At 37.4% G+C, this 10,913-nt stretch overlaps 3 protein-coding genes across 3 annotated transcripts; 1 reads left to right on the top strand and 2 right to left on the bottom strand.

The window, feature by feature from the left end:
• The first annotated feature begins 1,500 nt into the window (after nucleotides 1-1,500).
• Nucleotides 1,501-2,353, top strand: LOC113297510. The gene is made up of 2 exons (XM_026545998.1): nucleotides 1,501-1,742; nucleotides 1,882-2,353. Exons 1-2 carry the CDS (start codon nucleotides 1,626-1,628, stop codon nucleotides 2,179-2,181), a joined length of 417 nt encoding a protein of 138 aa, XP_026401783.1. The 5' UTR covers nucleotides 1,501-1,625; the 3' UTR covers nucleotides 2,182-2,353.
• Nucleotides 2,354-3,538: 1,185 nt separating this feature from the next.
• LOC113297509 (uncharacterized protein C594.04c-like) lies at nucleotides 3,539-4,920 on the bottom strand. Its single transcript, XM_026545997.1, has 3 exons — nucleotides 4,619-4,920; nucleotides 4,284-4,547; nucleotides 3,539-4,191 (listed from the first exon to the last, which is right to left on the bottom strand). Exons 1-3 carry the CDS (start codon nucleotides 4,835-4,837, stop codon nucleotides 3,709-3,711), a joined length of 966 nt encoding a protein of 321 aa, XP_026401782.1. The 5' UTR covers nucleotides 4,838-4,920; the 3' UTR covers nucleotides 3,539-3,708.
• Nucleotides 4,921-6,474: 1,554 nt separating this feature from the next.
• On the bottom strand, nucleotides 6,475-10,258 carry LOC113297508 (translocase of chloroplast 34, chloroplastic-like). Its single transcript, XM_026545996.1, has 8 exons — nucleotides 10,106-10,258; nucleotides 9,292-9,402; nucleotides 9,082-9,189; nucleotides 8,839-8,963; nucleotides 8,433-8,697; nucleotides 7,213-7,281; nucleotides 6,940-7,101; nucleotides 6,475-6,814 (listed from the first exon to the last, which is right to left on the bottom strand). Exons 2-8 carry the CDS (start codon nucleotides 9,388-9,390, stop codon nucleotides 6,704-6,706), a joined length of 939 nt encoding a protein of 312 aa, XP_026401781.1. The 5' UTR covers nucleotides 9,391-9,402; nucleotides 10,106-10,258; the 3' UTR covers nucleotides 6,475-6,703.
• Between the last annotated feature and the right edge of the window lie 655 nt (nucleotides 10,259-10,913).

The raw sequence follows: 10,913 nt of genomic DNA, 5'->3' as shown, positions 1-10,913 counted from the left end.
GAACACTATCTTCATCAAAAAATGTGTAACTTACGCACCTTTTATCTGTCATGGAAGGAGATGGAGAAGCCATTAAAAACAATGAGAATCGAGAATTGATAACGTTGAGGGTGATGAAGGCGACAAAGGACAGGGTCGGTAGCAACATCAAAACAAAAGGTTGCGGAAGAACCAAAATAATGGCAGAAAACAAGAAGATTAAAAGAATAACAGAGAACGAAGGAGAGTTGAAGAGACGAAGTTGCAGAGAATGTTGGTTCTTAAGTAAAGAGAGAAGGATAAAACGGAAGAATGAAAACCCAAGGGTTTATCACTCGCATTTATAACTCAGGCAGTTACAACCGGCGGAGGAGGTAACGGGTCATAAAGGGGGAGATAATGGGAGACAGCAGAGCGGAATACACGGCATGGCAAGAACCGTGGAAGGCGAAACAGTTTCTTCCCCTCGTGCCGAGCACACAAGCGGAAGAAGGGGCATGAATGTAGTAGCAAATAACTTGCAAGTGTACGTGGCATAATCTCGGACGACGACCCACCAGAGGCGGAGCAGAGAGAAACACCGAATCATCCTCTATAACACGGGCTCAACAAAAGAGATATCTACCAAGCACATGTGAGACAAGGACATGTAAAGTGAAGAATCGGATGTGATGGAGAGATGTGTATCAGGAATCAAGGCATTAAATACACTGACAAGGCAGGTGGAAAGAGCAGAAGAATCTAGTCAAAGTGGGGCCAGGAACTAAGGATAGCCGATTCGGGTCGGGAGGAACGACGACGTCAGGTTAAAGAATATTAGGTCGTCAATATCGGGAAGTATGCTCATCGGGGTGATGTAAGACCAGGCGATAAGTATCGGGGAAGACAATACCAATCACCCGATAGGATCAGTGAAGAAGATAGAATGTGACTTACACGGTAACTTTATTGTATGAACGCGTTAGCCTATAAATACAAACCTGTTGTATTGAGAAGAGGCAAGTAATCTGTGAGTGAGTAAGAGGAGAGATAGAGTATTGTGGAGAGCATTCTTCCTTGTAAACTTGAGTAAAGCAATAAGATCATCCTTTCACCCCGTGGACGTAGGTAATCATGGCGAGCCACGTATATTTTATGTTTTTATGAGTCTCTTATTTGCTTACATTACTATCATTTCATATTGATTGATGGACGTAGTTGTGTAACTTTTTACACCTACAGATGACATGACACACATTGCATTTTTTTCCTAGGTATCCATCTTGTAATTAGCTATCAACTTCTGAAAATAGCCAATCTCCCAAACGGTTTTCTAAATTTCCACCAAATGAAGTTAAGAAAGCACAACTAACTCCAACAGATGATATACCCAAACATAGAGACAACTAAGAGAGCCAAATATAGGGCACGGAGAAAAAGTCTTGTAGATTTCTTGCCACAAATTCTATTTTCAACTATGAACCAAGCACATACACCTAATTTTTCTCAAAATCTCTTTATATAATCACCTTCCAAACCTCTCTAATTTCCTCGTTCATTCCCAGCCCCAAAAAGTTATTTAACTTTCCTAGTTTCTACCTTTGTTGATCTATTCGGTTTCGCAAGCAGCCTCCACATCGCAGAATTTGAAGTAAAGAAATATTACGATGGGAGGTTGTGCAAGCAAACCCAAGGATTTGAACTCCGCTCCAGCTACCCTTCCGGGAGAAAACGTCGTTTCTGAGCCAGCCATTAAAGATGTCGAGGTTGAAACCCCTGCCGAGGTAAAAAACCATAATGAAATAGCCATTACTGCATAAAACTTGCAGTATGGTAAATCTTATTGTCTTAAAGGTTTTACTCTTTTACTTGAAAGTTATGTTTCAGTGTCTTCAGAGATAACGTTTTCTTTCATGAATGCAGGAGAAAAAGACCGGAGATGAAGTTCAAAAGGAAGAACCATTGGTAGATCTTTCAGAGCCAACCAAGGAACCAGAGGTTGAAACTGAAGAACCCAAGGATGCTATCAAGGATCTTGTTTCTGAGATTACTGTTCCATCAGATGAGAAGAAAGATGAAGAACTCAAAGTTGAGGCTGTTAATGAAACCGCAGAGGATGAACAAAAACCAGTAGTAGCTGAGGTGACTTCAGACGAGACAGTCGAATCCGAAGCTGTCGTCGTCGAGGAGAAGAAAGATGATGCACCTCTAGTTGTTGCTTGATAATTTCATTCTCTCAAAACTAACAAAATAAAGAGTCTGTAATGTAAAGGATTTGCAAGAAATAGAAATAATGCGTGTACTCTACTACTCACATATGATTGAAATGTTTATGTAGCAAGATCTTCATGCTAAAACGATTCAGCTGCTATTTAAGTTTCTATATTGTGTTCTACTTCAGTTCCCATTATTTAATAATTCTTGCCCTTTTACCAGAAAAATAACAAGGCAGTTGCAGATTTTGCTGAATATAGTGTCATTGTACCCATAAATACGGAGTAGATTTTTAACAGACAGATATTTTGTAATTCAAGATAGAAAATTTTCCTAAGTTACGACTACAAGCTCAAACATTATCATTAAAAAGAGAGAAGAAATATATGAAATGTTTAAGGGAAGAGTGCAGTTTGCACTTGGAACAGGAACTCCAAAAACTTTACGCGTATATAAATAGTTAATGAGGTGTGCAATTGATAGAGTCGCTGCACTAAAACACCGGTATTTTCACAAAAAGGGACCCTTCCTTCTTCTCAGGTATTTATCCTGTTTCTGGAATTGTAATCAGCAGGTGAAAACAAATTTTCTGAAAAGCAACATTACAGGGAAAATATAATTGGGAGCTTTTGCATCCCTTGTTCTCAGAAACCACGAAATACATCCAGATCATTAATCACAAGAGACTAAATTCAATTCACTTCAATTTTATGGGAGGAGATTAGCACCCTTGATAGAACTTACCTGGATGGCCAGAATAAGGATGACGAACATGTATCTTCAGTTCGGGTTCTTCAACCAACTTTTGTCAACTACAAGGGTTTGCATCATTTGAGTAACATGTCCGTTTGGATCACCAAGTTTGGAATGCATATGGTGTCATTTTTGAGAATCTGCATAAGCAAAATAAGCCCAAAGTTCAGATATTGTACCATAATTAAGTCACTGACAGCCTCACACGTCATTTACATTGCATCTCATAGCCACTTTCTTTGAAGTTAGGCAGACAGTTCAGAAGCTCCAAACATTAAGCCAAAGATATATTGACAAAAACTCTAAAATTCTGTAGGCATCCAACTTGTACCATGTATCATTAGTAGTTTAGCTTGCTTACCATCATATTATACATACCATTTACTGAGATATTTTGAGTTCAAAACCAAGAAACTTTGCACCTGGAATTCTGATTTTGTGTTCCATGCTCCCAAGTGGATGGCCTCTAGTAAAGTCCCCCACTCTTAAGATCATCATAATTCAAGTTTTTAGCAGATAAACAGAAAGCATGTGTTAATACAAAGAAACCTTAGTTATAAAGCGCTCCAACATGATGGACTAACTTTCTGAAATTGTACAAAAAGAAGACCTATAGATAAACTGGAAAACCAAATTTCTGAGATTGTTTTCATTGACAAATATCTTCACATTACATGAAAAGGGAGAGATTCTACAAAGGCAGGGACCATAACCAAAACAAATTCTTTCGCAGAAAAGAGTACTCGCTTACTTCAAAAGACAATACAAAGCAAAGTGATCATGTCAAGTAGTCTTATCTTTTGTTGCTTCCATAGGAGAAAGCTTAAACCAAGGTATCCAGACCGATGTTGTCTTCTGATACATCTTATAAGCATCAGCTCTTTTTTCTTGTTTCAGCATCCTTCTTTCTACAAGTACCGTTACATATGCCAAGGTTAAAGAATTTACAAGAGCACCCACGAAAGTCCAACCATGACCTACGTTCCACCCGAACAATGCTAACCCCCACCACCATAATTGTTCGCCAAAGTAATTCGGATGTCGTGAGTATCGCCACAATCCCGTTTCAAGGGTGGGAATGGCAGGTGACCCAAGTTGTTTAAGCGTATCGTTTTTAGTTACAAATTTGTTGAGCTGTGTATCTGCATAGTATGCAATAACGATTCCCGAAAGACATACTAATGTAGATAGTACATCCCACATGCCCCAAGTTTTCTCAACCGAATGAATGGCATACATTGGAAGGCAAATTCCTATGAGAAAGACCTGTTGTTTGTTTTCATTAACACTGTTATTATTATCTAATAGGATACCGGTAACCAAATTCTGTAACAAGTAGTATGAGTTAATTCGATTACCTGCTGAGAGACATAGACTGCAAAAAATGATGCCCACCACCAATGTTTACCATACTGTGGTCTCATATCACAGAACCTCCAATCCTCTTTAGCACCCCACTGCCATTTCTCTCTTCTAAAGTAACTGTGAGTAAGTCTAATGCTCCAAATCCAAGTTAACAAAATCACAATAGTTGATCTCCATTGATTTGAGAAACCATATGGATGAGTTCCATAGTAATGAACAAGCAACACAGGAATTACTGTCCAGTACAAGTCTATCATCTGCAACCCAAATTCACAAATTTAAAAGAAAGTAAAATAAATAAAGGCTGAATGGAGAAATGGAAACTTACCCAGTGACTAGATTGAATAGTACCAATAACCCAGAAGAGGATGTTAACATTGAAGAAGAAAAATATGTTTGCTAACGCAATTGGGTGATTTGAACACCATAACCAGAGAGGAGAAAGAGAAGAAGTTTCAGTTTTTAATTGGTGAAGGAATGTCAGATAGAAAATAATGGAAGGGAATGGAGCTAAGAATGATATCACAGCATTTTTTAAATTCCCCATTGGGATGGATAAACTCTTGATCGGTGTTTATGAGATCCAATTTGATCCCCTTTTTATAGGATTTTCAAACAACTTTCAAAACTCAAAAGCCTAACATTCAATCTCTCTCTACAGTCTACACTATCTATATAGTAAGACATTTGATATATGATATCCTTGTCATCTCTCCGGTCTATCCTATTCTATATTGGGGTAACCATGACAATACCGGGTGTCTGAGCGTATGAAGCACGGATACTTTAAAATCGGTGACGTATCCGTGTCGGACGCCGTATCAATGTCAGATACTTGGGGACACTTGGGGTACGTATCAGATACTCCATTTAAAGTATTCTTTTTTATTAATTACGAAAAGGGTAGGGGATACTCTGGGATATCCGAGAGGGGATACTTAGTATAATATAATTGGAGCATATACAATTTTTACCATTGGAGAGAAATTAGAGCAAATATTATCCATTCAATGAAGAGAAACAAGATTGTATCCCAACGTGCTGAGGATTTATTGTTTGTTTATACTAATATTCATGTCATATCACGAAAAAGTGAAAATTATACGAAAGGAGAAAGTAGAATGTGGGACATTAGTGAAGATAAATTTGATACACTGGACGATGCGAGAGAACTTGAAGTTGTAAATCTTTCACTTGACGAGCAACAGCAAAAAGCGGTGCTCTTTGATGAAGACAATATTAATGAGTAATGGGCGAACGAGATGTTAGACAACTGTTATCTATTTTATTTTAATATTTCGTGAAGTATTTAAGGATTTTTAATTTTATGTGATTCTTTTTACTAAAATGAATTGTTATAAAATTAATAATTTTAATACATACCCGTATCCCTATTTTTCGAAGATTGACGAATCTCCACCGTGTCATGGTCTGAGCCCTGTGTTAGTTACTCATCTCCAAAAACGGTCCAAAGGATATCAGTGGCATTTTAAGTCACATTCATAGCAGAATTGAGATGGCTCTTCGTCGTTCAAATACAAATGTCTGACTCACACAATCACACCTTTCCATTTGTGCGAGAAAGCTCAAGTATGGATACTCCCCCCACCATTGATTGATCAGCCGTAATTATGTTTATTTTGAGCTATAAATCCAGCTTAGGATGCTCAAATTTCTTACAGTTAATGACGATTAAGTCGTAAAGTTAAGCTCTTGGTGAGGGTAATGATGATTGATGCTTGCAAGAAAATAATGATGATTGCCTGCCACATGCAAGAACAGTTATAAAGAGATATACAGGCAGCACGCTCATGGTCCCCCACGAAAACCAGTTCTTCCCCCTGGCCAACACCAGAATATTTGCAAGCAAAAAGGGGGCTCTATTAACTGTTAACAGCTTCCACAGTCAGGGACCACAGTCGAGATTGGCTGAATTTTGGTTAACCTGATAGTGCAAAGTGCAAACCAAGCTAGTTCCACAGAGCATACAACTTTTTCCTTTTCTTTTTCTTTTTACTTCATGACAAGAGTATAGTTCCGTATCTTCTTTAATTTCTTTCTTTTACCCAATTTGCGGTTTTAAAAACCGGTATTTCATAATTGTACAGAAGAGAAACTACTGGACCCCCATATCCCCCAAACATGTAAAGCAAAATTTGAAAGAAAGAACCAAAACAAAGAAGATTCGCCTCAAACTGTGAACTAAATAGAATAGATAAAGATATACTTATATATATTGATCATCCAAATAAAAGCTTGAAAACATACTAGAGAGAATAGAAGAAAAGAACTCAAATCCAACAAAAAAGTTCTGCCGAAGAAGATGAAGACTGGGGCAACTAAGAACCTAAGAGATCAACTGACAAAACTACCAGGAGGTAATTTCATTTACAGGTACAAAGTCCATACTACTTTAGTACCTGCGATTGGCCAAACCTAAATCTCTTAATTCCCACAGAGGCTTATTTTCGCTCTTGGCATCATTCTTGATAGCTCTTTGAATATGTTTAACAACACCAAAATACTGCACCAAAGCAAAGACGGTTAAGAAAATAGTTACAAAAAGTTAATACTATTTACATACGATATAAAACTCATTACTTACAAAATGCTATCTGAAATCACCACCCTCATGCTGAAGAAAATTACCTGAAAGGCCAAAAGGAGAGGGATAAAGAACTTGAATCTTTCATTAGGATTAGGTCCTTCAATTAACTTCTTATCAACTAAAATTGATTTGCTTCCATTCGACACAATATCTGTGATTGTCTGTACCAAATGAGGAATCCACGCAATGCCATTTGGAAGAATCTGCATAAGCAAGTCAAATTCAAGTTATTAAAGTTTCACTGCTTCAAGAAAGAAAAGCTTAAATAAAATCAAACGATGACAAAAGATGCACAGTGATAAAGGAAGACTAACCTTTTCACCGCCGTCGTTTGTATTGCACCTCCCGCTGTTCTCAACCAACACAACCGGAGTTTGGAAGTCCTGTGAAAAAAACAAAAAGACGTAAAAAAATTGATCGATCTTGATCAAGCCGCTAAGTGGTTGAAGTTACCGATTCAGAGATGATTTTAATAAGCAACCAAAAATGTTTCCCAATCATCAGTTTCAAACTACTTGAGTTCTTAGGACAAATTCTTCTTTTTTAAGATAAACCTTAATACTAATAACTAATTAAAACAAAAAACCGTACTGGACTGAACACGAGAAACAGAAAAGAACGATAAATGACATCAGCAGGAATTAAGGAACTACATATTAGTAACAGAATCCATACTGATAAAAGTCAGAGTAGTTTATTGCTAACTGCATTTATAGTTCAGGCCCGCAGTAGCCTAACACTTCCCCACAACACCCCTCCACTGACCATCTGCGCCTTACCTGATTCTCTCAGATGACTACACTGCTTAATCCCAAGTTCTTGATGTTTTTTATTTTTCACTAGGACCTGTTATCCCAGGCGACTATTGTTTAGTATGGGACTAGTCCCATACTAAATACAACAAGTCTAGTTGCATTTAGGCTTTACAGAATTTGGAGTTCCCCAAGGTTGGAAAATTCCAAATATCTTTCACTGTGTTGCTATGCACCTAAGTCTAAGAACCACAGATGTCCAATTTGCAGTTTACTACATAACTTAAGTTATCACACTGTATTGTAATTTGTAATAAAAGACATACCATAAAACGAATTTTAAGGTCTTAAAACTAAGTGGATTTTTTGTTTTACTTACTCCCAACTCCTCACATCCCTAGAAAAAATTTTAGTAAAATTTTGAAAGAAGGACTACCTGATTACTGAAAGACAAACGAAAACAGTGAACATCTCCACACAGTCCACAAGTTCTTACGAAAAGGTTGAGAGTATAGCAGAACTTCAAACATCAGGGAAACAACTAGTAAAAAAACTTTTATCATTCTATCATTGGGTAGTAAGCAGCTACATAGATTTTAAATCACTTGAAGATTGTATAATTTCAAGTTATCCTTTACGGATTCACTTCTACCAAAGTCTAAAACTAAGAGTTTCAGTGGTACAGTCTCTAATATGCCACATAAGTTGCATTCTCTTACTCACATCAAAGACAACCGATGAACTGAATTATTTAGAGAACTAAGAACTAAGCAATGTTGTACCTGGAGTTCTTGATTTTTTATCTGAGCTCCCATGCGGACAACCTTCAGAAGCGCATTTGATCTTCTTTCAACGAATTTTTCGTAATTCAATCCATCAGGCGGAGAGAGCTGAGCATGTGTGAGGACAAGCACACCTCGACGCCATATTGCTTTACCAAAGCTATCACTAATAGCCTTAATAATTTGTCTATCCAAATTATCCACTCTATAGGCATCCAAGCGGTCTACATAGAGCAAAACATCAATCGTCTTGTTCAGAAGAAACCTGTAACATTAGACAAATCAATGTACGTTCAACCTTAATGAAAGGATAAGAAAATGTGAGGGAGAATTAGAACTATGTATACAAACTACAAAGTGCCAAAAGCTGCATCATGCAAATTAGAATTAGTCAAACAAGACAAACCGTTTTATAATCTCAAGAGCTTGATCTTTGACATATCCTCCTTCTATAAGTCCAGGGGTGTCAATGATGTTCAATGTGAACCCTGCCCTTGATCGTGATACCATAACAGGTCGTGATGCTTCAGACTGCATAAAAATCACCCAAGAGAACTTAAATTACGAGAACAGATTTGTAAAACCTCAACTTTCACCAAAAAAAAAAAAAAAAAAAAACACCGTTGGAGCATTGTATGAGAAAACCAACCTGGAATGCACTGACAGCTACGATTCGTTCTCCAACAAGGGAATTCACAGTTGAAGATTTTCCAACTCCACCTTTCCCCATTACAAGAATTGTCAACGTGCTCACTTCCTGGAAGAAAAAAAACATCATCGTAGTTAACCCACATATAGCATGCAGCTAAAGACGAATTTACACTTCCATGAATATCATTATGATAAAGAGGGGTCAAACCTCTTGCTTTAGTTTCCCAAGTAACTCAAACAGTTTAGTTTGAGTTGCAGCAGGGAACTGCTGAATACCAATCCATTCGCGAACTAGCTGGGATGTCATTGACCACTTATCCTGACAGCCACAATTCGCAAAAATATTAACAGCTTAACATTACAATAAAACTTCTGGACACAAAATCATTTTATGTGGTATGGTTTACAACACCACAAAAAGCACTACTAATTTGATATTTCTTCCGGCAGCAAACCTAGAGAGCTCTAGGTATCATTACGACAACATATCGTCCAAATATCTAATACATGCAAAAATCACCAGAAGTAATGGACCGCTCATTAAATACTCATCTAAAGTCCAAACAACTATCAACCAGACCCAACTGGCACTCATAATGCCCATATTGATAAAAGCACATATACAGTCTGCTCAGAAACTGAAATTCTAGGGTACCATATACTGTGTTCCATCTCCACACTAACTGTTTTTTTTTTCTTTGACAACTTACTCCAGAAAAAAAATCGAAAAAATCAAACCCACAATTCGTTTATAAAGGTAAAAACGTTCACTCCAATAACTATCTTCTAAGAAATCCGTATATCGTATAATCAAACTCACAAGTAAACTACACCCTATTGAAATAAGTTTCGTGAATTTTGAAAAAGTAAATCCCAGAATATAAAAGAGCATACTGATTAGGCAGTTGAAATTATCATACTAAACCCTAAGTAAAGAAAAAATAAAAGAAACTTCAGATAGAAAAGCAGAAGAAGAACCGAAGGGAAACCTAAAAGTTACAGAAGAAAGTCTAGGATTTTACCTGGTCTGAGTTGCAGTCTTTGAAGATGGAGCTCTCTCGAAGAAGGAGAGAAGACTGAACTGTGAAAAAATGGAAAAAATGAAGAGTTTCAAACTCTTATCTCTCGATTCCGGTTATAGGGAGGACGTGCTTGTAAAAGGCACGAGGTAAATTACGAAGAAGACAAATTCTGAGGAAAAATATGGTGGGGAGGTGTTATCTGGACCTTTATTTTTGAGAGCAAGTCTTATGGTGGAATCCAACCGATAAGACTTGCTCTCGAGTTGAGGTTTTCCACAGAAAATCCAAGTAAGGTTTCACCGTTTCGTGGAAGGGTTCGTAGAATCCATCTGAACGCCAATAAGAATAGCGTTAAACGCTATTCTTAATAACGTTAAGAAAACGCTATTAAGAATAACGTTTTTTTTTTGTCCGTAGATTTAGGATGAGTTGTTGAAATCTAACGGCTGAGAAAAAACGCTATTCTTAATAGCGTTTTTTTAGTGCTATTAAGAATAGCGTTTTTTTAGCGATATTAAGAATAGCGTTTTCATTATTCCACCACTACACTTGCACTTCCATCCATGGTTCCAAATGCTGAGGTGGCGTGGAAGATGGAACTCTTCCACCATAAGACTTGCTCTGATAGGGTGAGCAATGGGCGGCTTGGTGTTGATTTGGTGTCATCCGTGTCCAACCCATTAGAAACACACCGACATCCATTCCATCACTTACTCAACGGATAAAATATCCACGTGCGAATGGATGACTGGGTGGATTAACGGATTTCAAAACATAATTACAAAAGACTAATATAAATATTGTGTAC

This window comes from Papaver somniferum, chromosome 7 (genome assembly GCF_003573695.1).
Source record: "Papaver somniferum cultivar HN1 chromosome 7, ASM357369v1, whole genome shotgun sequence".
NCBI classification, from domain to species: Eukaryota; Viridiplantae; Streptophyta; class Magnoliopsida; order Ranunculales; family Papaveraceae; genus Papaver; species Papaver somniferum.
The sequence above is the reverse complement of the archived record's forward strand: the minus strand, read 5'-3'. Positions and strand labels throughout refer to the sequence as shown.

What these genes read in the sequence shown, in the direction of transcription:
- LOC113297510 (XM_026545998.1), top strand. Translation starts at nt 1,626, where the DNA reads ATGGGAGGTTGTGCAAGCAAACCCAAGGATTTGAACTCCGCTCCAGCT. An exon ending in AGGTTGAAACCCCTGCCGAG is followed by an intron (nt 1,743 to 1,881) that starts GTAAAAAACCAT and finishes TCATGAATGCAG; the next exon opens with GAGAAAAAGACCGGAGATGA.
- LOC113297509 (XM_026545997.1), bottom strand. Translation starts at nt 4,837, where the DNA reads ATGGGGAATTTAAAAAATGCTGTGATATCATTCTTAGCTCCATTCCCT. An exon ending in CTATTCAATCTAGTCACTGG is followed by an intron (nt 4,548 to 4,618) that starts GTAAGTTTCCAT and finishes TTTGGGTTGCAG; the next exon opens with ATGATAGACTTGTACTGGAC. An exon ending in CAGTCTATGTCTCTCAGCAG is followed by an intron (nt 4,192 to 4,283) that starts GTAATCGAATTA and finishes AACAAACAACAG; the next exon opens with GTCTTTCTCATAGGAATTTG.
- LOC113297508 (XM_026545996.1), bottom strand. Translation starts at nt 9,390, where the DNA reads ATGACATCCCAGCTAGTTCGCGAATGGATTGGTATTCAGCAGTTCCCT. An exon ending in TAGCTGTCAGTGCATTCCAG is followed by an intron (nt 8,964 to 9,081) that starts GTTGGTTTTCTC and finishes ATTTTTATGCAG; the next exon opens with TCTGAAGCATCACGACCTGT. An exon ending in GCTCTTGAGATTATAAAACG is followed by an intron (nt 8,698 to 8,838) that starts GTTTGTCTTGTT and finishes CTAATGTTACAG; the next exon opens with GTTTCTTCTGAACAAGACGA.